The sequence below is a fragment of the Ursus americanus genome, chromosome 18 (assembly GCF_024610735.1).
Source record: "Ursus americanus isolate L20-20 chromosome 18, mUrsAme1.1.p, whole genome shotgun sequence".
NCBI classification, from domain to species: Eukaryota; Metazoa; Chordata; class Mammalia; order Carnivora; family Ursidae; genus Ursus; species Ursus americanus.
The window spans coordinates 12512010-12539699 of NC_142144.1; the positions used below are offsets into that span (position 1 = coordinate 12512010).

The following is a 27690-nucleotide window of genomic DNA, read 5'->3' on the forward strand; positions in this document are numbered from 1 at the left end:
TGTGCATACTTGTTTTTCGACGAGGATGTGTATTTACATGTGTCTCTCCAGGCTCAGTTTGTGTGTGGAGAAGGGGGCTGGAGGCTGAGTGTCCACTTGTGTGTGTGTATTGTGGAGTGTTAGTATGTGTAAGCCTCTACATTTGAGGCTGAGGGTTTTGTGTGTGTAGAGGCTGTGGCTCCCAGCTGCATGCCTGGGCTCCCCTGCCTTGCCCACCTCTCTAGCAGTAGAACCCTACAGAAGGTGAGGTGTGCATGAGCCTGGATGGCTCAGCAAATCCCAAAGGGAATGGGGATATCCCAGGCAATCCCTCCTAGGAGAACTGAGGGCAACAGCTGCCCCCTCCCCCCACACACACACCAAGTAACTCCCCATCCCCCACCCAACCCAGTCCCATTCAGCCCTTAGGAGCCAGTCTACTCTGGTTGTTAGGGAGCAGAGGCATTTGTGCAGGTGTGGATGGATGGACGCCTTGTATTCCTGTAAGTGGTGTGAACAGATAATCGTTTGCATCAGTATGTACACAGACGCACCAGGAGTGGGACTACATCAGCAGAGTACAATGTGCGACTTTATATGGAATCCATCTCGGTCCGAAGTGTGACCATGGGTCCCTCTTGTACCTGCGAGTAGGGCTGTGCCTAAGGGCGGTGGGTGCCCCCTGAGGGAGGGGCGGTAGTGAGAGCTGAGTGGAAGTGGGGGTGGGGGGGGCTGATGCCTTTGTATGTCAGCTGTCTGAGTCTCTGTCAGCAGCTCTGAGGTTCTGTGTGTCTATATGTCTGTGTGTGTGTGTCTCTGGGTCGCTGCCTCGCTGTGTGTGTCTCGCTCTGCCTTGGCGGGGAGGGGATTGGTCACGCATGACTCATCTTGAACCGAGCGGGGCTCCAGCGGCAGGGCGGCCGCCGCCGCAGCTGGAGGGGGAGGAGGACGAGGAGGAGGGAGAGGAGGAGGAGGACTACCAGGAGCGGGAGGAGGAGGAGAAGGAGGGGGCGGGGGCCTCTCCAAGTTTGTCGGGACCTTCTTCCGAGGCAGCGGCGGCAGCAGCCAGGGAGGCCGGGGCTGCGCGCGGGCCGGGGGCGGGGGCTGGGGCCGGGCCCGGGGCGGTGGGGCCGGCGCCTCCGCTCTCTTCCAGCTCCTGCTTCAGCCTCTGCTCCCGCTGCGGCCGTGGCCCCTCTCGGCGCGGCTCTCCGCGCTGCGTGCCCGCCGAGCCCGCCGCTCCCCGGCCCATGTACTGGAAGCATGAGAACGCCGCCCCGGCGCTGCCCGAGGGCTGCCGGCTGCCGGCCGAGGGCGGCCCCGCCACCGACCAGGTGAGCAAGCGAGCGAGTGGGCGAGCGGCCCGGGCCACCGTCGGGCAGGGGCCGGGACCCCGCCGGGCCGGGCCGGGTGGCGGGCGGCCGCGGGGAGGAGGGGTTCGGGGGTGCGCCTGTGAGTGTGTGTATGTGAGTGTGTGAGCGCGCGCGAGCGCGGAGGGGGGGTCGCGGAAAGCGGGAACACATTATGCAAATGTTGGAGGAATTTCTCAAAAAGCGATTTAGCAAAGACACAGGCGAATCAAGAGGAGGCGAGGCGGGTATTGTCCGTCTGAATAGGCGCTGATAGCGCCGATGCGCCGGGGGTTGTGCTGGCGCAACGCTGAGAATCCCGACGCGGGGCCGGTCCCGGGCGCGCCGAGGGGCTGGACGGTGCTTTTTCCTCTTCTTGGACGCCTCTGTTTTCTCTTTTTGGTCCCATTTCCCCCCGGACTGCGCCCCCATTTTGCTCGGGGCTTCCCTCGGACTGGCCCTCGAAAGGCGCCTGAATTCCTGTCAATATCGCCGCATCAATTTCGCAGCGCGCGCTGGGCTAGCGAGCTGATGCTCCCAGCGCTCCGGGTTTTATTTTCCTCAAACGCCCCCCCATCTCCTTTTTATTTTCTTTCTTTCTCTCTTTTCTCCTTTTTGCATTTTGTGTCGAGAGGAGGAGAAGGGAGCGAGGAAGGGGGGTGGGTGGAGGGAGAAAAAATTCGATTTTTAATTACTACCATTAAAAAATCAAATTTGCAATTCTTTGGGCGGCCTGATGGATCTCACTGATTGACAGTTGGAATTGACACTCTGGCTACCTCTTATCTTGGGCATTCACGACAATTTCTAATTGCAGGTAGTTTGTGTGTGTGCGCGTGTTTTTTTTCCCCCTCAGAGGCTTGGATTGCAAGGGAACTAAGCGATTACTTCAAGAGCCACGGGTTAAGTGCAGGGAGAGGGGGAGAGAGAGGGAAAAAATCCAATCCAAATTCAAATTGCTTCATTAGAGAGACACCGCTTTTGTGGGGAAGGGCTTTAAATGCCCACTACAAAGTTAAGACTCATTGTTCCGCGCCGGTTTATATAACAGGCGCGGGGAGGCGCTGGGCTCAGGCTGCGCGGAGGCAGTTCTGCAGCCGCCGCCGCCTGAGTTCCCTCCCCCTCCCCCAGGTGATGGCCCAGCCAGGGTCCGGCTGCAAAGCGACCACCCGCTGCCTTGAAGGGACCGCGCCGCCCGCCATGGTGAGTTCGTTCGGCCCTGCCTTCGCTCCCCGGTCCGCGGGCTGCCCGGCCCTGGGGACCTTGACCGGCTTTCCGGCCCCGAACCGCTGCCCATGCGCCGGGGGACTGCGGGAAGGCGCCGCCCCTCTCTGAGCCTCGGTTTTCCGGCCGGAAATGTAGACTTTAACCGTCCCCAGCACCCAGGACGCGCGGGTTAAAAGTTGGGGCCGTCCCTTCCTCTCCAATAGGCCCTTCCATTCCTATCCTGCAGCCCATGGAACGGTGTCTCGGGAGAATTTCGTTGTCAATTGATGCGCTGGGGCCCCAGATTGGTCTCCGAGGCAGCAACAACGCTGGGCACCCGGCTGGGCGCTCAGCTCAGCGCGCGGTTCTCCCTCTCTCCCCGACTGCAGGCTCAGTCGGACGCCGAGGCCCTGGCAGGCGCTCTGGACAAGGACGAGGGCCGGGCCTCCCCCTGCACACCCAGCACGCCATCTGTCTGCTCACCGCCTTCCGCCGCTTCCTCCGTGCCGTCCGCGGGCAAGAACATCTGCTCCAGCTGCGGCCTTGAGATCCTGGACCGGTATCTGCTCAAGGTGAGACGCGGGCGGGGTGTTGCGTGTGTGTTGGCGGGGTGTGGGTTGCATCCCTGAGGACCGCAACGCCGGCGTCAGGTCCACTAGATTCCTAATCCTGGCTCAGCCGCTGCCTGACAGTGCGGCTTTGGGCAAATCTTAGCGTTTCTCTGCATCCCCGGTTTCCGTCTGAAAAATGGGAAGAGTGTAATTCTACCTTCCTAAGCTTCCTTGTTACAGAAGAAAGTAGCGAAGTCATACACACCTTCAGACCTCCAGCTACAGTATCTGCAAATGGGGCCGGGGAGGCTGGGGCCGGGCGTGAAAAGAGGCCCGCTCTGAGCCGTCCCCCACCTCCGCCCCCTCCCCAGGTCAACAACCTCATCTGGCACGTGCGGTGCCTCGAGTGCTCCGTGTGTCGTACGTCGCTGAGGCAGCAGAACAGCTGCTACATCAAGAACAAGGAAATCTTCTGCAAGATGGACTACTTCAGGTAGGCTGCGGCCGCCGGGACAGCAGTGTCGCCGCAGGCAGGCCCCCCGGCGCGCGCGGAGGACTCCTTGGCGGCGCGTGGTCTCTGGCGCCGAAGCCCCGGCCCCGACTGCACTCCCTGCGCGCCGCGCCGGCTCAGCCCGCCCGCTCTCGGCGCCCCGAACGAGGAGCTCCAGGCCGCGCGCCGGTGCCGGCACAGGTCCGGGCCCGCGACCCGCCTCCGGCTCCTGCGGGCCACTCGGTTTTGGTCGCGTCTCTGGCTCCGTCTCGGGTCTTGCAGAGTGTCTGGCTCCCGTTCCGACCCAAGCGCCTCGGTCGAGCTCTGACATCCTGGGCGCGCGCCCCGACCCGCTCCGATCCCGGCCGCGATCTGGCTGCACCTCCAGGGCGCTCCAGCTCTGGGTTCCACCCCACTCGGACTCGGCCGTGCCGGCGTCTTTCCCGGCCGACCTCGAGCTGGGCTCCAGTCTCCTGCTCCGGCTCTGCCTTTGACTCCTCCGTGGGTCTGGGTCTGGTCGGGCCCCAAGCACTAGCCTCGCAGCTCTCAGATCCCGTCCCATACCCAAACGCTTCGTCCTAAGCCCCTGTCTCCGGCTCCGGCTCAACTCAGACTCCGGCGTCGCTCCGAGTGTCGCATTTCGAGTCTGGGGTCCTGCCCGGATCCCGGGCGCCTGTTTAAGTCTCTGGTTCCTCGTCGTTTCGGTCCGGGCTTCAGCGTCGGTCGGGTCCAGGCTCTAACTCTGAGCCGCCGCGGGAACAGGAAGGGGGAGAGTCGGGCCCAGCAACCAGGGCCCCGAGTAGGATTACCCTGGGCTCTCCGCGCTGCAGAGCCGCGGGCCTGCAGCTCTCGACAGCAGCCAGGCTCACCCTCCCGCCGCGCCGCCGCATCTCCGCCGTCTGCGAGCGCCTGGCTCCTGACCGCGGGCTCAGGCCTGACCTGGTCACGGGGTCGAGGTCACTGAGGGGTCAGGGGCACAGCGGCCGCTGGCCTGATCCTGGCGGGAAGCTGAACCTGACCTGAGGACGGAGCCACCAGGCCTACAGAGTCCCAGAGAGTGGAGTGGGACTGGTTCTTGGGAGGGATGCTTGTTCCCAAGGGCTTTGTCAGGAAGTGGAGAAAGCTAGTCCCCTATAACCAGCGTGTAACCCACAGACATCCTTCCCATCCTTGCCTCTGCAGAGGCCTTGGCTTCAGTTTTCCTAGAAAGACCCCTGGCCCAGAAGGCCCCTGAGAGTCAAGGAAAGTGGTGGGGAGGTAATGCCTGCTCCCTTACCTCTGGCTCTGAGTCTTCTGGCACTTGGAAAGAGAGGATCTTGAGGCTAGGGTGAAGCTTGCAGTGTTTGGGGCTGGAGTGCTCCGGGAAACCCTAGGAAGCGTGGTTTCAGAAGTGGACTCTTCTTTTGTGTGTGGGTGTGCAACACGGTGCACCTGGGGTGTGCATGGCGGGCGGGGGTGGTCTACCAGGGCCTGGGACTCAGCATGCCAGGAGTGTCTGTGTGTCTGCGTTGTCTGGATCTGTGCAGTGGCACTGGAGGAATGTGTCACTGAACAAGGTCAGGGGTATGAGGACAGTGCATGTCTTCCTTTATGACAAGTATTTGTCTTTTAGTTTGTCTGCGAGTGTCAAGAGTGTGTGTCTCCGTGTGAATGTTGGGACTTCGTGTGTGTGTGTGTGTGAGCACATGTGTGCAAGGTAGTAGGGACAAGATTACATCTGGACAGGGACTGTCCATTCTGAGATCCAGTCGCTCCTACTCCACTTCTCCTTCTCCCCTGAGGGGGCATTCCTCCTTAAGGCCTTAACCCTGGCATCGAGCAGCCAAGGGAGTGATATGCATGCGGATTTGTGGATGTGGACTGCCACGTGTGTGCGTCAGAGGGGGTTACCATCGCCGAGTGGGCCTGGCTTTCTCCACTGTCCCACCTGACTATGGACTGGCCGGGGCAGGACATAGAGGTTAGAGTCCCTGTCTTGCCACCTCCCTGCTCTATGCCTGCCTTCGTTTGGTTAAAACAAAACAAAACAAAACAAACAAGAAAAACCAACAACCAAGCCAGCTGCTGTTTTAGGGCTCATTGGGCTCATCAGCTAGCCAGGGACAGGGCTCCAGCCTGAGGAACCCAGCAGGATGATATCTCGGCCTCCCTCTTTAGAGCAGCCCTCTCCTGGCCCTCCTGGTGACGGTGGACCTGGCAGCTTCCTCCCTGCTTCTTCAGCCTCAGCTCATGCCCAGGCTGGACTGAGCCTCCTTGGATGCTGTGCTTTACTAGACCTTCAAGGATTAGTCAAAATTTAGATCCTGATCCCACTGTTCAGAGCCTCGCTGGCTCTGGAGTCCCCCTTCCCACTGCGGTGCGGTGGAGGATGGGAGCTGTAGCTATTGTGGGGACAGGCAGTCATTGGGCTCTATCAGGCCAACACTGAATCACTGTGTGACCTTGGGCAAGTGACTACATCTCTCTGCCCTCAGTGTCCTACTTCCAGGGTTGTCTGTCTAAGCTGCCAAGGAGGCCAGTGTAGGGAGGAAGGCTCAGTAGGGTCTCCCTAAATGGCAGGTGCTATGGATGCCTCGATTGTCACCACTGTCGCCCTTGGCAGAGTGGCTGCTGGGCACAATCCCCTGATGGCATTTCCTCTGGCAGTTTGAGGAGCAGGGCTTGCCTGGAGGGATGGGAGCAGGCCATTTCTAGGCGGTGGGTTCTGAGCGCTAATCTTTTTCTAGTGACAAAAGCCCAAAAGCAAAACTAAAACAGATTTTTGGTTACGAAAATGGACAGGATAAAAGCTCACATTCCCTGGAATTAGGGAAGAATTGTGGCTCTCCTGAACATTTCTACCCCAGCCAGTTCTCCCTGCAGGCATAACCCATCCCTGGCAGCCCCACCTGTAACAAAAATAATAAAACCCACAAAAAGGGAAAGAAAAAGCCGTGGAGCGCCAGGCGGGGACTATTGTCTGCTCTCAGCAGCAGCCCAGGCTCTGGGTGGCTGCCGCAAAGGAGCTCTAACTGGGGAAAGCATGAATGGTGGCGTGGGAGGCAGAGTTCCCCCTCAAGAGCCGGGGCTCAGGGAGAGGCCATGCACTGAGTTTCTCTAGACCTCTGTTTTCTGAAGCCCAAGGTCAAGGGTCTGGTGGGATACGGACTGGAGCATTCTGCTCTAGGAGAGGCCCAGATCTCCCAATAGGGCAGGGGGAGGAAGGAAGTGGCCAAGACCTCATGGAGGGGCCACCAAGGGGCTTCGATGGTCCTCCGGCCTCTGGTCTTATTCCTCAGGGAAGGGTTTCTCCTCTGTTCCATCTCTCATCTTGCCCCTCCTTGACACCATTCTGTAGACCCACAGTCTCCCTGGGCAGAGCCTGGTGTTGGTGGCTCAGGAAGTTAGAAGTTAGGAAGGCCCTCCAAACTCACCAGGGAGGGAGGCTGCAGAGCATGGGGGTGATGCCCTTCGCAAGACTGCTCGGCCTCTCTGCTTCAGTTTCTCCAACTCTCCTTCCAAAGAGGGACCTCACCAGCCCCTGTGGGTTCATCCAGATTCCTGATAACCCTCACTCCCTGAGTCCTAGCAGACCACCGGGGAAAATATGATATTGCTTTTAATTTCTTCACTTTTTTGGTTAAGACCATTTTTCTTTCTATTTTCTTCCAAGAAGTGAAGAAAAGTCCTGGGGGGGGCGGGGAATAATGCTCCTTCCTGGGCCATTCATATCTCCACTGCCCTCAGCAACCACAGCATCAGACAGCTTCCTCCCACCCACTGACCTGCAGCTGCTGCCCCCCAAACAGGGCATGGACTGATCTGCAGTGCCTCCCCCTTCAGCCCCCCGCCCCAGTATCACATCCATTGTATGGTTGGGGAGACTGATGCCCTGGGGGAGAGGAAAGTGGAGCCCCAAGGTCACTCGGTGAGAGAGTGTAAGAGGGGCTGGACAGGGGCGAGGATACCGTTCACCAGAATGTATAGAGCTCTTCTCAAGCCAGGAACTGCGTGAACTCCTGGAGTGCTTTCTCATTGAATCCTCAGGTCCACCCTGTGATTACCATATTGTCATAATCCCCTCATTGTAGGATGGGAAACTGAGGTCCTCAGAGGTGAGGTCATGCAGCTAGTAAGTGGCAGAGCCTAGGTCAGCCCCATGGCCACCTGACTCCACTATCCCTGTGTCTAAACACTCAGCACTGTTCTTTTATAGGTGAGATATGTCAGCAGCAGCTCTCTACAAGGTGAGGTCTGTGGAATGGCAAAGACCCTTCTCTCCTGGCCCTGAGGTTCCCTGCTCGGTTTCATTGGCTTCACACAACGAGCCCCAGCTCTGTGCTCTGGTGTGTGCCTCTCCCTGGGGGGGGGGGGGGGTCGTGGGAGCACCGGGACAGGAGTGACCTCCTCCGAGGCTGTGACTAGATCAAGTTTGTCAGGATCAGGTAACCATGGTCCCTGGCCCTCTTGCCTTCAGCCCATTGGAGTGGGGAGTAAAGGGTTAACTACTGCTCCTGGCGTGGATACGGGTGGGGTTCAGAGAGTGTCCTGGGCTGGGCCACCGGGCAGCTGGCTGAAGTTCCTGTCCCCTGCTTGGCCCATGTGACTTAGGGCAAGCCCTCAGCCTTCTCTGGCCTTCCTCCTAGAGCCCAAGCTCCAACCGCGGGCTCCAGCGGGAGAACCCCACCCCCTCCCCCAGAGCGAGGGTCCCCAGGGAGGCTCAGAGCTGGGAATCGGCCCCCCACCGCGGCAGAGAGCGGCCCAGCGGCCGCCAGCTGTTGGGGGACAGATGTTGGGGGAGCGGAGAAAGGAGTTCTGGGGAGGGGCCTCAGGCCGAGACCTCCGAGGCGTGGGGCGTTTTAACCTCATAATTGCTGGTTCTGTTTTTTCTGGCTTCTCCTCCTGAGAGTTTGCCTAGAAAGAAAGGAACAGAGGGGATAGGAAGGGCTCCACCTCCAATCCACCTTGTTGGCCTCTTAGAATCTCCCTAAGGCCCTCAAGTGAGTGTTCTGAACGCAAAATCCATGAATTCTCCTATGAGTTTCCGCACTTCGAAACTAACTTTGGTCTTCCCATCGGAGTATAGCTCCGGGTATCTTAATAAGGGGGAAAGGAGTCCTAGTGAAACTCCGAAAGGCTCTTTCGTTGAGGCTCATTCATCCCACAAATTATGACTGAGCACCAGCTCGGTGTCCAGAGGAAGTAGGCCGGGAGAGTGAGCTTGACCTGGTCAGGGGCCCACAGCTCCCTCCGCACGACCTCGAGTACCCAGATATCTCTGTTCCCTACTCAGGGGAGAGAGGGTAAGGAGATGCACGATCGCCACCCCACTCCTTTCAGCAGCTGCCAGGATGCTCAGCGTCTGTCCGACACCTCTCCACGCCCAAAGCGTGTCTGTCCTTTGCGCCTTTGCGCCTTTACGCCACGGCGCGCGCCGGGATCCCGGGAGGGGCGCGCACAAGGCTGGGGGTGGAGGGGCGGTAGCCGCGCCCCCTAATCCCTTTGGCGCTCCCTTCGCAGCTCCCGAACACCCCATTCTTGAAGTTTCGTTGTCTCGCCGCCGATTTCGCTGCTTCCGGAATCCGGCGGCTCGGGCCTCGCAGCCCGCCTGAGAAGGAGTCTATCGGTTTGTCAGAGAGCCTCGATCCGTAAGCCTCCTCGTGCCCCCTTGTTTGTGCCACTGACCCCTGCCCTGGGTGGAGGATACGTTTCAGAAGCGGCCTGCAAACGCATCCAACACTGCATAATGACCCCCTCACCCCCATCCAAGGATCCATTGCAAAGGTGATTTCGTTGACTGGGACGAACCACGGCCGAGCGCGGGGAGATCCTAGGGCTGGGGACAGCTCTTGTCATTTGGGTGACACGTGGAGGGTGAGAAAGTTGCTGAGAGATCACTCGGGGGTCCGCTTGGGAGCAAGGAGTGTACAATGTACAGTGTAGGGGAAGAAGGCGCCCAGGCGTCTCTGACTTGTGGAGCGGGAAGATCAGGGGTGCGCGGGGAGTCTTGGACTCACCTCTGGCAAAGGACAAGGAATCTCGCACAGCCGAGCGCGAGGACCCGGGGTCGCGTACTCTGGCGCAGCTCACCGGTCGTGGCGCACGGAGACCACGAGTTGGAGACGCAGTCGCTCTCACCTGGCCTCTGAAGGCCGGGACCTTCCCTTCCCTGGCTTTCCCCTCTCCCTGGGAACGCACTGCCCGCCTTCCCGAATCTGCTGGGCCTCAAGCCCTGCGCACGGGACTTTCCGGGACCCGTGGCCGGGAGTCGGGACGCGACGGGGTCAGACCAGGCCGTTTCCAGTTAATACACCTGGGATCCAGCCCTTATCATCGCCCGCCCTGCTGCTTCCGCAGGTTCTAGGTTCCTTTTGCGCTTCAGAGCGGACCTTGCCACGCTCTTTGTGGTCTTGGGCAAGTCACTTGTCCGCTCTGAACCTCCGATTCCACGTGTGCAAAATGGGTGCCAGAGTCTCCACCTCACGCGGTTGCGGGAAGCCGAGGGCGTGCAGCGAAGACGTTGCGCCCAGGAAAGCTGGATCGCTCTATCTGCCCTGCCCTCGGCTGGCCGCTCCCCCCTCTCCAAGGCCAGAAAGCGCTCCTGGTCCTCGTACAACCAGTCGGGCAGCGGAACTCCGGGTCCGCCCCTCGGCGAGAGTAGGCAGGGGTGGGCTAAGCGGTTTCCTCTCCTCTTTACGGAGGGATTGGGAAAGAAACCGCGGGCTGTACTAGGCTGTCCCCTGGGGAAGCCGAGTTTCCGAGGTCCGGAACCGCCTCAGTTTAGGGGGCGGTGGACCCAGCAGAGGCGCGCGGCGCAGCCTGGCTGAGCAAACCGCACCGCGGCAGGGTGTCCTTGCGCTCCTGGTCAGCGGCGGTGGCGCTAGAGTTAGGTCTGGAGCCGGGGCGGGCCGAGGCCTCCGCGCTCCCGCATTCGGTTTAACCCAATACCGTTTATTCAATTGACGGTTGCTTGCCTTTGCCAAGGCAGGCGAGGCTGTAACCAGAGCGCATTTGCTCGGCTGGTTTCTGCACACATTCACAGGCATTTCCGAGTGCTCCTCCGGGTGGAAGTGTGCCGGCCCTGGGGACACAGAGGCAGATCTTCTCCGTCCTCTCCCAGGGATACAGCACAGCGGGTGGGAGGGAGAGCGGAAGAATCTGACATTTTTGAATCCGCCTGACCAACGCTGCCAGCCTGGTGCTGGAACTGGGGGACTCTGCAAAGGCCTGGGCTGGGAAGGTGCTTCAGGCTGGGCCACAGAGACCTGGCACTGACCTTTCATCGTGGCTGCCTGGGACTCCTGCTTGTGTGCGATGGGGAAAGTAAGGGAGGAGATGAGACTAAGAGGTTGTGGTCTGCCGGTCTGCCGGGCTTTGTAAACGCCAAGGATCTTGCACCAGATCCTGAGGGTAGAGTGGAGTCACCAAAGGATTTTAAGCAGGGCAGGACAGGCTTCACTGCGCATGCTGGAAACTTTGCTGTGGCCACTGTGTGGAGGAATGGTTGTTGGCCGGGTGGTGCTGGCAACAGAGCAGGGCAGGGCAGATTCTAGCCTAGGAGGACAGCAGTGGCTCTGGAGAGGACAGGGATCCCAAAGATACTTAGGAAAAAGAACCAACATTGCCAGATGATTGGTTAGACGTGGGATTGAGGTGAGGGAGGAGTGCGTGGTTTAGGTTTCTAAGCTTGAGGGGCTGGGTTAGTGGTGGCATCATTCCCTGAAATAGAGTGTGCACCAGAGGAAACTGAAGGTTGGGACAGGGTCACAGGATGAGTCATCTACTTAAAGAACAAACCTTCCCTGGTGCTCAGGGGTCAGGCCTTGCACTGACTTCTGGGACAGAGTAAACCAGACTCTGCTGCTTCCTGGAGGGGCTCCCAGTCTGCTAGTGGAGGCAGGCACTCCCAAATAGCCACACTACAAATGCAGGGTGGGGGGGAGGGGGAGATGGGGAAAGGGCCTAACAGGGAAGGCTTAAGGGGGAGGGGACATTTGATCTGGGCCTTTTGTTTGTTTGTTTGTCTTTTTAACATTTACTGTTGGAATGTCCTGGGGTTCCGGAGTCTGGGACTGGCTGGGTACTTAATAGACTGCAAAGTACGAAGCAGTGGTCTCTGCTGTTGTCACTTCCCTTGGCTCAGGGCAGGGAAAGTGAGAACTCAGAGGGGTTAAACAATTTGCTCAAGGGCACAAAGCCAGTAAGTGCATATCCATCTATGCTTCCAAGAAACCCTGAGCATCGCTACAGTTTATTCATCTTGGGTTTCTACCCTTGCAAGCTGTGTGACCTTGTGCAAGTTACTTTAACTCTCTGGTCCCCATTTTCCTCATCTGCAAAATGAAGATGAATTGGGATAATCAACATAAAACACTTGGCATCTTGCTGGGCATGTGGTATGGGCTCAAAAACTTGCATGTTATTATGTTATTCCATTTTCCCCAACACGATATATTTTAGTGAACAGATTATTTATGTACAAATGTAAGGGATTGTTGTAGAAAATTTGGAAAACTCAGAAAAGCACCAAGAAGAAAATAAAAACCACCCACCAGCTCACCTTCAGAGTGAGCTGGTGTCTGCAGGGGTGTGGGGTATCGGGCGGATCCAGGCAAAGGGAAAATTGTGGGTGAGCAAAGGCCAGGAGGCAGGGTGCTGGCGGGCCACTGGGATTTGGGGGGAAAGGGGAGCCTGTCTGAGCCTCGCCACCCCCCTTTCCTGTCCCGGTGTCCCGCAGCCGATTTGGGACCAAGTGTGCACGGTGCGGTCGACAGATCTATGCCAGCGACTGGGTGCGGCGGGCACGCGGCAATGCCTACCATCTGGCCTGCTTCGCTTGCTTTTCGTGCAAGCGCCAGCTGTCCACGGGCGAGGAGTTTGGCCTGGTCGAGGAGAAGGTGCTGTGCCGCATCCACTACGACACCATGATCGAGAACCTCAAGAGGGCCGCCGAGAACGGTACCCAACCCGCCCCACCCAGCACCCTGCCACACCTCTGTGCCCAGCCCTCTCCCACCCCACCCCAGCACTGCAGGAACTGACCACACTCCTCTAGGAGCAGGTGCTCCCTTTACCACCTGGAGACTGCGTAGGTGTGGGGCTGCGCACGGAGCATGCGCTTTGGGCTCCACCGTTTTCCTGGGAGTAGGAAGTCACAGTCCGTCTTTGCAACTGTTTCCTCATCTGTAAAATGGAGCTAATGAGAAGACACCTTCTCAAAGACAGAGGAGCTGATGTGTTGTAAAGCCAGGGGATCCTCAATGAACCCTAGATATGATTCTCATAATGTGGCAGCCTACTCCTCCTTTGGCCAGCTCTGAGGACTCATCCCCTCTGGCTGCCTGGACCTGGCCGTGGGCCAGTCCTGGAGAGATGATTCCACTCTGTTCTCCCAACTCCAGTGTCAGCAGCTCCAAGCCAGAGGTTTGGGGGTGGGGGTTTCATCCTGGACTGTAAGGAAAAAGGCCTTTGAGTCTGGAGACATGAGCTCCAGTTTTGCTTCTGGGAAACGTATGAAGTTTCCTTTCTTCTCTGGACCTCAGTCTCCTCATCTGTGTAAGATAGTTGGTGAACTAGAAAGATCCCTAAATCTCTTCTGGCTCCAATACTGCATCTCCCCAAGGCACAAAGGCCAACAGACAGGATTCACATCTTCAGGGACTGTGAGGACTGAGTCACGGGTGGGTTGGTGGTTAGAAAGGGGTAGGAATGGAGGTTAGGCTGAGGGCAGCATCAGGGACCCTTTCCATAATTTTCCTGTCTGGGTCTTTGGAGGCTGCTAACCTCTGTAATGTGGATTATTCTGTGTAATCCTTATAAAAACCCTAAGAAGTAGCTGGTGTGTCCCCATTTTACAGATGAGGAAACAGGCAGAGGTTATCTGCAGTATGTGATTTGCCAAAGGTTACATCCTAGCATGTTGACTTGACTCCAAAGCCCAGGCTTTAAACCACCATACCATACCACCCCATTCCCAAGCTCCAGGGACCCTTAATTAGACTTCATTAAACAAGGGAGGCTGCTGGGATGTGGCTGCCCCTATAAGTTTCATTTCCCCATTGAAAAAACAGCACACCAATCCTTGTCCTGCTTGCTCTCCTAGGGGACATTAATATCACAAAATATCTATCCCATCCTCAGGGCCTCTCGGGAGGTGTATGGACCGCCCTGCCTCAATTTCTAGCCTGGGAACTAGTCAGGAATTTCTAGAACGTTCCAGACCATGGCCAAACCAAGGCCATCACTTTCTCCTGCCAGAATCAGGCCTAAGTGGCCTAGGTGGGAAGCAAGTGAGGCTGGGGTTGTATGAAGTTACCTGTGGTGGTGGCTAAGTCAGCAGTGTCACTGGGATGGATTCCCAGGAGTCAGGGCTCCCCCTATCCCATGGCCCATCAGCGACACCCTTTCATATCTGGACCAATCAGGACCACCCCTAGCCACAGCCTTGCCAGTTACACTCTCGCTCTCACCTCTAGGCCGACTCCAGACTCCTACCATGCAGGGGAGCTTGAAGGCGTGGGTCTCAGATCTCCTTTACTGAGCAGCCCTCGGTTTGGGTTACTGTTTTACTCTTATTTTATTTATTTATTATTTAAAAAAAAATTTTAAGTAGGCTCCATGCCTAACATGGGGCTTGAACTCAAGACCCCGAGATTAAGAGTCACATGCTTTACCAACTGAGCCAGCCAGGTACCCCTGCTGTTTTACTTTTAAGTTTAAACACACACCCTTCCATCATAGAAAACTTAGAAAAGATGGTTAAGCAAAAAGAAGAAAATAAATATCACTTTAAAGGTTACCACCTCTTCTATTTTAGTATCTATCTTCCCAGATTTTTTTCTCTGTATATATGGTGGTGTGTTTGGTTTTCCTCCCAACATAATGTTTTTCCTAATTAAAAAAAATTATAACTGATTGTGAACAGTGGTGGAATTACAGGTGATTTTTATTTTCTTCTTTGTGCTTATCTGAATTTTCTGAGTTTTTGATAAGGAGCATGTATTACCTAGAAGAATGAGGTATTAAAAATAAAATGGGAATGTACTTAGTGCGATTGTAAAAGTAATATAAGTGGAAAGAGAATGGCTAACATATGCTCCAGTTAACAAAATGAAACCTTAGAGAAATAAAGTGACATATGATTGTTGTAAAAACCTCAAAAGTTGCAGAAATATTGAAAGTAGAGTCTCCGTAAGCGCCCTCCTCAGAAGTAACCACTGCTAGCACCTAGGTGTATATCCTTTCAACCCTTTTTGCTTCTATACATTTTTACAAAATTAGAATCTGCTCACGTCTTACCTCCACCAGCTTTTGGTTTCCCCAGTTTCACTAAGAGGGGTCCAGTTTGGGGGGCTAGGGTCAGCCAGCTGTAAGCCACTAGGTGAGAAAGGTCCTGGGCAGGGACTTTCTTCTCTTTGAGCCTGTTTCTTTCCTCTGCTGGAAAATGGGGCTGTGAGACAGACACAAAGGACACACGGAAAGAGCAGTGTCTGGTACGGAGCAAACAGTCAGAAATGACAGCCCCTTTTCTAAAGACAGAGCTCAGGGACTAGGACTCTGGGATCCCCGCTCCCAGCCAACTCCACTCCTGACCCTTCCAGGGACCAGCTGCCCCCACCCCCGTCCTTTCCAGGATGCCACTAGAAGAGATGGGGACGCGTGGTCAGCCACTTCTGTCACCCCCAGGGAACGGCCTCACGCTGGAGGGGGCAGTGCCCTCGGAACAGGACAGTCAGCCCAAACCGGCCAAGCGCGCGCGGACTTCCTTCACCGCCGAGCAGTTGCAGGTACCCGGGCAGGCCGCGAGTGGCCGGGGGTGTGGGCGGGCCCTAGAGTTAGGCGGGGCCGAGAGGGCCTCTGGCTCCGCCCCTTCTGCCCGGACCCGCGGGTGCCGGGGAGGGGCCGTAGCTGTGTGGGGCGTGGCCTCCGGGCCGGATCCTCTCTGATTGGGCCGGGGTCTGGGAGACCTCCGCGCGTTCCTGCCTCACTGCCCCTTTTGCTCCCCGCAGGTTATGCAGGCGCAGTTCGCGCAGGACAACAACCCCGACGCACAGACGCTGCAGAAGCTTGCGGACATGACGGGCCTCAGCCGGAGGGTCATCCAGGTGGGGCCGAGGGAGGGCGGAGCCTTCGGGGCGGGGCGGGGCCTAGGGGCCGGGGGCGGACCCTCCAGCGCGTGTGCGGGGCTCGGGAGCCGCAGGCCCGGGCGCACGTGGCCGCCTTTCCGCAAGACGCGACGAAGCAGTCCGGCCTGGGGTCTCCCGGCGGCGCGTCCGACCGTTTCCCGCAAGGCTGAGGCTGCTGAGGCTGTCGTTCCAGGTGTGGTTTCAAAACTGCCGGGCGCGTCATAAAAAGCACACACCACAGCATCCCGTGCCGCCCTCCGGGGCGCCGCCGTCCCGCCTCCCTTCCGCACTGTCCGACGACATCCACTACTCCCCATTCAGCAGCCCCGAGCGGGCGCGCATGGTCACCCTGCACGGCTACATTGAGAGTAAGTGACTGCAACACCGAGGCCGCCGGGCCTGCGGGCGAGGGGGGCACGCAGGAGCGCGCGCGGGAGGCGGAGGCGTGGGGAGGCCTTTCGGAGCCTGGTGGGTGAAGACGTGGGGTCTGCAGTTCCTCGGACCTAGGGGTTGGGGAGAGGGGCTAAGCTCCCGGTCTCTGCCTTAGTGAGACGGGACCCTTTGTAGAGAAAAGCCATTCGGGTATTCAAAAAATACTTTCCAAGTACCCACTATGTGTGCCAGGGCCCAGGGACTAGGGAGAGAACAGGATGGCTAAAGTCTTTGCCTTTTGGTGGAACCTGCGTCCTGGTGAGAGAGACAACATGGCACGATAACCAGACAGATGAGAGCATGGTTTTAATCGTGATGATTGCTATAGGAAAGGAGCTGGATGCAAGCTCGTGGAGATGCCGCCTTTCAGCAAGCTGAGACTGGAAGGATGGATAGGACCTAGTGAGACACAAGGAGAGTGGAGGTAGAAGTGCGGGGTAGCAGAGCTGCTGAATGCAGGCAGGCCATAGCCCAGAAAGCATGGTGGCATGGGTGCGTCTGGGGTTGCAGAAGAAGGCCAGTGTGGCAGGAGTGTCCCGAGCTGGGAGGCTGTGGGCAAATTAGCTACCCCTCATGAATTTCAGTATCCTCATCTGTAAACTGGGACATTAATAATGCCTACTCCACTCACGTGCTCAGTAAATACTCTTTGAGCGCTTTCTGTGCTAAGCACTGGAATACAATGGAGAACACAGCAGACCAAAGTCTGTGTGCTCCTGGGGCTCACATTCCAGAGTGGGACATGGGTGGAGAGGCAATCACCTAAGAAAGGAGGAAGGGGATGGCATGTCAATGGGGACTGGATGCCATGGGGATGATGGAGTAGGTCACGGTGGAGTGCCCTTTGAGCAGGAGCCTGGAGCAGAGAGGAAGGTAGGCTTGTGGATTTCCGGGGGAATGAACATCTGGTGATTCTGCTACTGAGCAGGTGCTTATTCCCTTTGAGCTTGTTTGTCTCCTCAAAGCTGGGTGTGACCAGAAAAGTAGAAGTAGCCACAATATAACCATGAACATGAATCCTCCCTTCTCCCGCTCCAAGTAAAAGGGAAAGAGAAGGGGGAGGGTTTACTGAGCCCCTGCCATGGGCCAGACGCTACGCTAAGCATGTGTGTAAACATCACACATCACTATTTCATTGTACAGGTGACGAAACCAAGGGTCCACAGTAAGTCAGTGGGAGCCAGTATTCCTTAATGGTTGACTGTGGGCTTTGGCGTGAGACTGTGGGGCTTCTGATCCCAGCCCTGCCACTTACTAGCTATGTGCCATCGGGCAAGCTTCTTAGCTTCCCTGAAAACCGATTTTGTCATCTGTAAAAATGAGGACAATAAGAGTACTTCTCTCAGAGCAGTGTGTGAGCCTCAGAAGAGATCACTGACGTCAAGTCTCCAGCATTCGGTCGATGCTGGATAAATGTTAGCTGCTCCGGTAATGGTGGTGCTGGTGGTTCTGGCTGGTACGGCTGGGTGTGCAGAGTCCTGCCTACAGCAGCCGGCAGCCAGTTGGAAACTATGTCTCTTTGCCGTTTCACTTCTGAACCATCTGCTCTGTAGGAGGGACTTTTCTTCCTTTCTTTTCTAAACGCTGACTTATGTTCAGGCTGCACAGAGCCCACTGAACATCTCGTTCATCTGTTAAAGGCGCCAAAGACCAGGGGCTCTCTAGGTACCAGGAGTCTGGGCTGCCAGCTAGCGCTTGCTGTGGAATTAGTAATGGATCTCGGTGACCCCCTTGGGAGTGTGGCCATGGCCTCCAGAGTCATGCCTAGAGATGTCTTGGATGCTCAGAGAAGGGGCTGCGGGTGCCCTTTCCTCTTGCCGATGGAAAGCGTGGGGCAGGACGTGTCGAGGGTGCTTGGATCTGCCGCCTCTTGCTGCATGACTGGAGGACACCTCAGCAGTTTGCTTAGCAGTTAAATAAAGTCACACGATTGAGTTTCCTGGGGCCCTAGAGCTTGGAATCTGAATAAGAAGCTTTGGAACCAGACCCCAGAAAGATGCACGTACACACATAGTTTTCAGTGTAATCCCACGCTGTTCATGGACTCCTCGAACGCCCCAGGTTAAGAATCCCCAGTCTTCTACAATTGCTTTATTCTACCCGTGAGGGAACTGTGGCTCAGAAAGGCACGGTAACTTGTCTTAAGTTACATATTAATTGTAAGTGTCTGTACAGGGCTCTCCCCTGCGCCCATGTGACCAGAGAGAAAGAAGGATAGGGATGAGAGAAACCATAGACTTCTCCACTGTAGTGGTGAAGCTTCGAAACATGAAAGATTTGTGTCAGATATCTGGACGGATTTTCCCCTGCAGTGTCAGATGTTGGATAAGATACAGAGATTCATACGACAGATATTCCAAGAGTACCTGCTAGGTGTCATGCCTCGTTCTAGGTACTGGAAATCCATGACGCTCTAGAGTCTGGAAGACAAACAAAAATCCCTGCGCCCATTGCAGCTTGTATTCTAGTTGGCAGAGACAGATAATGCCAAGTCAACAGTAACAAATATACAGTAAGTCAGAGGCTGGGAAGTGCTAAGGAGGAAAAATAAAGCTGGGAAGGAGGGCAGGGAGGGGAGGGGTGAGTGTTAGCGTTGGGCTGCAGTTATAAATAAATAGGGTGGCCAGGGACAGCATCATTAAGGCGACATACAAGTGCAGGGTCCTCTAGGAGGCATAGGGTGAAGGCTGAGTGATACCTGGGAGATAAGAAGGTAGAGGGCATCAAGTGAAGATGCTAATAACGGGGTACAGCTTTGCATATCGGTGTTAAATACATATTTGTTTGGGAGTGTTTATCAGTGAGCTGGGCAATTATCACATAGCACTTTATAGATTATAAAGATTTTTACATAGGGCGTTACAACCAACTCAGTTGAAGTTTTGCCCAAGGCCACACACAGCCTGTAAGTGGCCAAGGTGAAACCGGTCCCAGGGCTCCAGCCTGCTGAGCACGGGGCGGATGGGCTCCTGCATGGAGGCTGCAGGACGGGCTCCAAGGCATCCTCTCGTCCACAGGTCAGGTACAGTGCGGGCAGGTGCACTGCCGGCTGCCTTACACCGCACCCCCCGTCCACCTCAAAGCCGATATGGATGGGCCGCTCTCCAACCGGGGTGAGAAGGTAAATGGAGCCAGGCTGGGTATGGTGGGGGAGAGCCTTCCTGCCAGGGATGGGTTTCTGGCAGGCACCATGCTGCTCCGTGGCAGACCCTCTCTGCCCAGAATACGCCAGCCCCCACCTTGCCCCCTAGGCAGTCGCTCGAGCAGTGTGTTCTATGGGCACGGCCACTCCAAAGGCCTCCTTGTAGCCCACCCCCACCAATACTTGGCCTTTTTTCCCCCTAGATTTGTGAATTTAGTTACTTTGCTCACATTTTGTGGTTCCAGGAAAGGCTCCTACCGTACCACCCTGCATCCCACCCTGTCCCCCGCTCTTCCTCCTTTCTCATTTTTATCCCTGGCTGTTGAGTGAGTGCCCCTATCTGCTGGGGCCCCAGGGTAGCAGGTCAGCAAGGGACTTTGGTCAATTGGCAGGGCATCCTTTGGGGAAGTGGGATCTCTGGTTACCTCAAGCATCAGGACTGAACATCCGGAAGGGTGCTTAGACATCCCCCCTGGCCAGTGGCCTGAAAGCTTTGTTTTTAAGTACGGGCACCTTTAAACATTTCCCCCCCACAACCCATAAAACAGATAAAAGTGGGGTGAACTGCTCCAGGTGAAACCACAGAGTGTGTAGGACCCCCTCCTCCCTCTCGGTGCCAAGACGCCTCTCAGTTAGCCTTCCAAGCCTCTGTCCTAGGACAACCTCTCATTTTAGGAGCGGAGAAATTGAGGCACAGCTTGCTCTGGGTGCCAGAGCCTGGATGGGAACCTGTGTACTTCCTTATCCGTTCAGCTGACATTTGCTATGTACTGACTTCGCTCGGCAGCCCCGAGTCAGTGGCCAGGAACACAGAGATGAAGAGAGCAGGGTTCTTGCTCTGTGGGGACCAGTCTGGAGGAGGACACACAACAGAAACAGAATCACAACACAGTGTGATGAGACTGAAGGGGGAGCCCAGGGCGCTGGAGAGCTGGGGCCAGCCCAGGAGAGACACAAGGAGGACTCTCCGGAGGAGGGCAGTGCCTGCGCGCAGGCCTGAAGGCTGAATCAGAGTTCGTCAGGGAGAGCGTGAGCCACCTCGGCTCCCAGGGAACCCTGAGCAGTCCAACAGGGCTGGCGCACAGGCTTGGGAGGAACGGTGAGAGAGGTGGGGAGCTCAGGGCTGCCAGGTGGAGGAGTCTGGACTTTGTCCCGGGGCAGTGGGGAGGACTTGGAGGCCTCTTTTTTTCTTTTATTTTGCTTATTTATTTTTAAGGATTTTATATTTTATTTTATTTTATTTTATTTCTTTTTTTTTAAAGATTTTATTTATTTATTCGACAGAGATAGAGACAGCCAGCGAGAGAGGGATCACAAGCAGGGGGAGTGGGAGAGGAAGAAGCAGGCTCATAGCGGAGGAGCCTGATGTGGGACCTGATCCCAGAACACTGGGATCACGCCCTGAGCTGAAGGCAGATGCCTAACCACTGTGCCACCCAGGCGCCCCTAAGGATTTTATATTTTAAGTCATCTCTACACCCAGCTCACAACCCTGAGATCAAGAGTCTCACGCTTTACCAACTGAGCCAGCCTGGGGCCCCTATTTTATTTTATTTTATTATTTATTTTTCTAGTTTTATTGAATGGAGACCTCTTTTGGAAACATCGCTGTAGCAGGCCTCAGGGAGGCAGGGAGCCCCAGGAGTCAGCAGGGCCAGGAAGACTGGGTCAGCTCCTTCCAGCTGGAAGGGCCTCCAGGGGCCTTCCAGGCCAGCAGAGCCCAGTCTTGGTATGCCTCGGAATCACCTGGGCAGCTTGTAAAGAAGCTGATTCCACAGCTTCACCCATAGTCTGCTGGGGAGGCTCGGGGTGGGGAACCACTCCCGCAGGACACCTCTGCTTATCCTGAATGAGCCCCTGCTCTGTGTCCGGCTCCGTGCTGGGCACCACGGGCCAGGGATGTGCTGCAGACAGCCTAGGTGCGCGGATGGGTGTATAAGTCAACGGTAGTGGGCAGGTCCGGTGGTGGGTGAGCGTCCCCAGGGACACCCGCCAAGATTGTCCTCTCACAGCAAGAGCTGCTGTTGCCCCAGCAACACCTCCATTCACAGCAGGGGCTTTACACACTTTGTCTGATGGCTTCCAAGCACTTTGTGGGTGCGGGGATGGCCGTCCTCATGGTAAAGATAAGGAAATTGAGGCTCAGAGAGGTGACATGACCTGCGCAGGGATGCCTCGAGTCTGTTGCGTTTCGAAGTCCATACCGGTCACTTGTTTGGGGCAGCACTTTACAGTTTACACAGTGCCCTCTCTGACCTCACCCTTCACAGCCTCCCTGGGAGGGTGATTCTGATTGACTCCATGTCCCACCCACTGAAACCTGGGCTCAGGGCAGTGCTCACCAGCGTCACACTGGGAGTGTGGGTAGAGCTGGCCTCCGTCCCAGGACTGCCCGCCTCGGAGCTGCCACTCTCCTCTGGGAGGGCACTTGTCCTGTCAGACCTGGCGCAGGCCCTGCAGAGGCGAGCTGGCACCATCCCTGTCCTCAAGGAGCATGCGGCTTAGAGCAGGAGGTGAGCAGGGTGACAGAGCAGTTGAGGACCCAGAAGAGGGGGTGATGCGCTCTAAGGGAGAAGCAGGGAAGGGGAAGATGGGCGTTCCATGTCAAGAGAAGAGCGTGTGCAAAGGCCCAGAGGCATAGAGGAGCCTGGGTCTGAGGGACCATGGGGTGATTAGCGTGTCCGAGGCCCAAGGAGGTGGCAGGAGTCACACAGTGAAGGGCCTGGACCATGGAGCGAGAGGCTTAGGCTTTATGTGCAGGGCAGCGGGAGCCTTGGAAATGTTTAGGGCTGGGCTCAGCACTTGGACCCGAGCCTTGTCTCCTGGTTACTCAGCTAAGCTTGTGGTTATGTCTGGTTCAGTCTGAAGGATGAGCCAGTCTTGGGTCTGGCAGCTTTTGCCGTAGAAGCTTTCTGGCCCCTGGGTTTGGCGAGTTTTCTCTTGCTGGGCCTCGTCCCCAGCTTCACATCCAGCAGCTCTGGAGAAAAAATAATGTTTCTCCCTCCTTCATGACCTCCCACCCTCTCACTGTCAGTTCTTCCTGCCAGCTCCTGGGGACCTTTTCTGTCCACCTCTTGCCAAACCCACGAGGCCTGGGGGGTTGTGTGTGATCAGCGTAAGACTGTATGGACTTTCTCCCAAATCCCTCCAGGCCTGAGTGGCCGAGCTGTGAGGAGACTCAGTACCCCTGCAGCAGGCTCCTGAACCCACACAAGGCCAGCACTGGTCTGGCCAGGAGGACAGGGCTCTGAGCATTCGCAGGGAGCGCCCCCTGACTCCGCCACATCGTCATTTGGCCACACGTGCCTGAAAGTTTCCAGAACTGCCTTTCTCTTTGGTCATGTCTCCTGATTCCACAATTTCAGAGCTTGGAAATCAGGACTATACTGTCACTGATCAGACAGAGAGACTGAGGCCCACAGCGGGTAGGGTCTTACCCGATTTATCTCTCCCGAGAAAGCTGGTCTTAGTAAGAGCCCAAAGCCAGGCATCGCAGTGGTCAGAGAAGAGCGGTGCCCAAGGTCGGGTGAGACAGTGTGGTGTGAGCTCTGGAGTCAGGCAGACTCCGAATCCCAGCTCTGCCCCCTTCTCACTGTGAGACCTGGGAACACACTCCACTTCTCTGAGCCTCCATCCCCACACCCACAAAATGGAGGTAACAGCGGTTGCCAACCCCAAAGGTTGTTGCTGGGAGTAAATGCACTAACGCATGGGAAGCATTTAGCGCAGTGCGTGGTACCCAGAATGTGCTCCGTAGACACTGGGTATTACAGTTATGCTTATGGAGATCGTCAGCCCTGTGTTCCTCCAGCTTCTCCTCAGAGCAAGCAATCTGGGCAAGGAACATTCCTGATCAGAACATGGAGCAGCCATACGGCCATGCCCACTGGATGTCCCTGGACCCCCTGATATGTTACTGTGACAAAGCACCTCCCATTGACCCGCCAGCCAGTAACCCTTGACCTGAGCTGCAGGGAGTCGGCTGTGTGGGGGGCAATGAGAAGTCGGTCCGGTGCTTCAGGTGGAAGAGGGTGAGGGAAAGGGGCAGGCGGTTCCTGATTGCCCACGGTGTGTCACCTGGCTGCCTTTCGGCTTTGTGAAGATCGAGTGAAGTGTTTGGCCCACTGCCCGGGGTGTAGTGAGCATTGGCGACGACTGTCCTGGTGGCTCGTGGAGGCAGAGGCAATGTGTTACAACAAAGAGAGCTTAGTCTGGGGCCAGGCCTGGGTCCACCTCCTCCTAGCCGTGTGAACCCGGGCCTACTGATGTTCACCTCTCTGGGCCTCAGTGCCCTCCCTGTAAAATGGGCATAATGGTGGGACACCCTCACGGGGCTGACGTAAGTAAAGCACTTCACACGGGGCTGGGCGCCGGGCACAGTGCCCCACAGACGTGTGCTGCTGCTCTCGGATCTCACTCAAGCCGCCCCATTCTGAGAAAGAGGTTTGGTCATCCCCGCTTTACGGATGAGGGAACAGGCTCAGAGAAGTGCGGTGAGCTGCCCAGGGTCTCACAGCAAGGAAGTGGGAGAAGTAGGATTTGAACCCAGATCCGGGCTCTGAGCGACCCTCATTCTCCATGCCTTCAAGGACCTCTGGGGAGGGGGGCCACCCGGTGCGACAGGCCCCCAACTCAGCCGCCTCCCGCGCCCTCCTCTCCGCAGGTCATCCTTTTTCAGTACTAACGCTGCCGGCCCTGGTGCATCTGTCCGCGGGCACCCCACCACTGCCCCGCAGCCGCTGAAAGCCGGGCTCCGAGCCACTGCCAGGGATCCACCCGCTCCACACCCACCCCTCACCCGCCGTCCCGACCGCCACCAGCCGGGCCCCCGGGCCTGGCCTTCCCTTCTCCTGCTGACAACCAGAACCTGCCAAGAGCACTGCGGGGTCCTCCTCTCGGAAGGCAGAGCTCCCTGAAATTTGGAATCAGGGTGAAAACAACGGCCTGTTTTTCCATTTAGACAGGAGTCATCTTCCACTTAAGCTGATTACAATAGCAAAAGGCCAAATTGAATCGTGCAACGCCAGCAGCCTTCTAATTTACAGGTTTTCTTCCCATATCGGCCTTTATTTACCACTTCCTCGCAACCATCTCTGAATTCTGAATAGCCGACAACCCCCAATGTTATCCACTCTGTTGCTTTTGTCTGGAAAACTCTACAGTGTTTGTGGGATGTCCCCAAAGGAAAGCTATGTTCTAATTTTATCATTTCCATCTGTCTGGTTATGTCAAGTTAATTCAGAGAGAGAAGAGACACTGACCAACCCTGAGAGGCCCAACAGGGCAGAGATGGAGGCCTGCCCAGACCAAGAGGCAGGGGGACAGGCAGGGGCTGGGGCGGGGGGGTGGCTGAGACTCCCACTGGAGAAGGATGTGGCATGCTGGGCTGGGGGAGGTGTGTACAGGGGGAGACTCTGTTCCTACCTAGTTATCCAGCATATATACAGGAGACATGGCAGAGATGCTGTTGGATATGCATGACGGCATTTCTGAATGCTTGCGAGGGTTAGAATCGGAACCCTCGTTGGCTCCTTGGCGACTCCTGATAGGGTTGCTTGGGCCACGTCTCCCTTGGAGGGGCCGCTCCTGGGGGGAGCTGGAGGAACAGAGCCCAGGGAAATGGCAGTAAGAATGCTAATTCTGGACCCATCTCTGAGTAGAGAGGGGGTGCCTGCTGCCTAGGTGACTGTGCCAAGCCCAGGATTCCAGGGGGGCACTTGGGGGCTTCCCCACCAGGCCTGTGCGGAGCCAGCCCCACCCACTCAGGAGAGTGGAGGCCAGACACAGCTGTGCTCACATCCACCCTATTCTGCTGCAATTCTTCCACCCCAAACAAAAGGGCTTGGGCTGCACAAGACCATGATTTATGTTTTCAGGGGACGCCCATTTGTCCCAGGCTTATCCTGTAATTTCAGAATTACTTGGTGTCCTGATGCATTTCCCACTAGAGGCTGCTAGTAAGTATGTTCTAGCCCAGGTCCTCCCTCCTGCTTCGGTCAGCCTGATACATGGCTTTGGGAAGGAGACTCTAGGATGGGGAAAGCTCGTTCTGCTGTCCCTGCTTTCGCCTGTGGTCGACATCGCCGATTGATTGTATCACTCTCAGAGTCTGGATCAGGTTTCGAAATCCAAATGCTTGAAGTTGGCACTTAGAACGAAAACCTATATGCCTGTCTTGCTCTGGGACCTGGAGAAGGGCGAGGCACGGGTATAGCCCAAGAAGGGAACCTGCTTCCTTTCCCTTCCAAAGACAGTTCCAGGGGACTCAGGGCCAAGAGAAGGTAGCCCCAGAATGCGGCCAGCGCAGCTCGGTTCAGAGCTCACGCAGTGAAGGGCTTGTCCCGGGCCCTGCACAGGGTGCCGATGTTCACAAGAGGAGCTCGGGCCTGAGCCCTGGTGACTGGGGAGCTCTCGTGTTTCCTTTGATTGTTTGCTCCTGATGACCGAAGCCCCGAGCACAGCCATGTGGTAAGTGGCCAGCCGAACCCTGCCCAGGGTCGCCTAGGACCCGCTCTGCCTTGAGCCTTCCCCCAGGGTCTGTTCCTTGCGTGGATCACGTGGTTGTAGCATGTTGCCATTCAGACATGTCTCCACTAGCCTGTTAGAGCAGCCTGGGAACGCACAGGCCACCAAGACTATTTATTTAAATCCAAAACAGAGGGAGAAAACACACACACGGAAAAAAAATTGTAAGCACTTTTTTTTGTAAAACCAATGTCTGTTTTGTTACATACCTTTCATGTTGTGCTTTGTAAATGTCCTATTTGTGTAATAAATAAAGTTAATGCAAGTAGAAGTGCGGGCACTTAAATCCAGAACACGATGGGATTCCGTTTCTTTCCTGCTCTCTGCTGAAGGGCTCTGGCCCCTGGCACCCGAGGGTTCTGGGCCGCTAGACAGTGCGGTCCCCCTTCCCGGACAATTGGTACTACTTCCCAGTTAGTCATCTGTGCGCTGCCAAGGCACGACGGTGAGTTTCTTCTCCAATCTGATCTTTGTAGGCAGGCAGGCTGGCTACTGTGCTCCTTGTCACTCTCCAGCAAACACTTTCCGCTGGGCCCCATGCTGGCTCTGCAGACTTGGAGAAGAGCCCAGCCCACCAGCCCTAGAGGAGCTCTCAGTCTGGCCAATGCTATAACAACAGAAGGATCCCTCCTACACGCTGTGGGGGCCGGAGAGCAGGACAGAATAGGTGCAAAAGAGGAGATGTTGGGGTGCCAGGGAGGGGAAGCACAGGGAAGCCTGTTTGGAAGATGCAGGAGAATTTGGTCCGGGGAAGTAAAGGGGAATATGGGACGGGAAGCAGGGAGACAAGGAGACAAGCCTCCAGTTTTGACTCATACTGGGTCTCCTACTGGGCATCATTGGGTTCCAGAGCCACCACACAATCTGGGGAGTGAGAACATCTTTCTGCTCGTTGGCCACTTTTCTTTTAGCAGCAGAACTGTTGGTTCAAGCCAAAGCTCTCGATGAGGGGAGTGGAGTGGCCCTGCCTGGCCCTAAACAGAGTTGCTTATAAACCTCAGCTCAGGGTGTACATGGTCCTCACCCCTGCAGGGCCCTGTCTTTATTTTATTAGTTCTTTCATCCGCCATCCCCGGCCTCATCTCTGCCCTTCCCCTTTCCATTCTTCCAATCCACTTATCAAATATTGATTTAGATATATGTGTATCTTTCAAAAATTAGTTTAGTTTAATTGTGTGTGTGTGCTTCTTTACATGAGTGTGCCTTCTGTTTTCAAAGCACGGTTTGGAAACCCCTGTGGAGCTCAACCCTATCATTCTACAGAGGTGACTGTTGCCCTGGAGGGGAGAGGTAACCCCCCAGGATCCCTCCATGGAGCAGCTGAGTGTGCTATGGCCACCCTCTGACTCCTAACTCTGCCTAGCATGCCAACTCTGCGTCACTGGTTTGAGGGCCACTTTCTTACCCCTGCAGACCTTGTCAGAGCCTTCGCAGTCCCGCCTTTTCCTGGCAGCTTTTGGTGAGCCAGGGACAAAGCATAGGGGGTGGGGGTGGGGTGGGCTGTGGGATCCAGCAGCCTCTATGGATGGACAGTTATGCAGAGATCCAGGATGCCTGTGGACCAAGTATGGCCCTAGAACATGTCACCCCTTTCTTTTCTGGCTTTCAGCTGACATATGATCTTGGGGGTGATGTTGAGAAATACCTGGGAATTAAGAATGCATCCGGCAATGGCACCTGGGAATGCACATTGCTAGACCCCATTCCCATAGATTCTGGTTAGCATATCTAGGATGGGTTCCAGAAATATCTAATTCACAGGTGATTTTGATGCCGGTGAAATGAGGATCCCCTAAGAAATTGTCTCAGGAAAGTACACTTGAGGCCACTGAGTGCAGAAAGGCTTTATTCCCGAGTGAAAAGTCAGGGTCTGGAACGGCAGGCTGCCCCCAGGGCCAGCTGCAGCCAGCGGTGT

General features: G+C 56.2%; 1 protein-coding gene across 3 annotated transcripts; it reads left to right on the forward strand.

Annotated features, from left to right (window-relative positions):
* The first annotated feature begins 988 nt into the window (after positions 1-988).
* On the forward strand, positions 989-26061 carry LHX6 (LIM homeobox 6). 3 transcript variants are annotated; one of them, XM_045791017.2, is made up of 10 exons: positions 990-1310; positions 2457-2528; positions 2921-3103; positions 3454-3575; positions 12289-12509; positions 15237-15337; positions 15560-15655; positions 15870-16044; positions 19126-19229; positions 23914-26061. In XM_045791017.2, the coding sequence occupies exons 1-10, from the start codon at positions 1227-1229 to the stop codon at positions 23932-23934; spliced, it is 1179 nt and encodes a 392-aa protein (XP_045646973.2). In that variant the 5' UTR covers positions 990-1226; the 3' UTR covers positions 23935-26061. The 3 variants fall into 3 exon arrangements, with proteins under 3 accessions (XP_087725519.1, XP_045646973.2, XP_087725520.1); XM_087869393.1 differs by lacking the exon at positions 19126-19229 and having other exon boundaries at positions 989-1310; XM_087869394.1 differs by lacking the exons at positions 990-1310; positions 19126-19229 and adding an exon at positions 1585-1658.
* The last annotated feature ends 1629 nt before the right edge of the window (positions 26062-27690 follow it).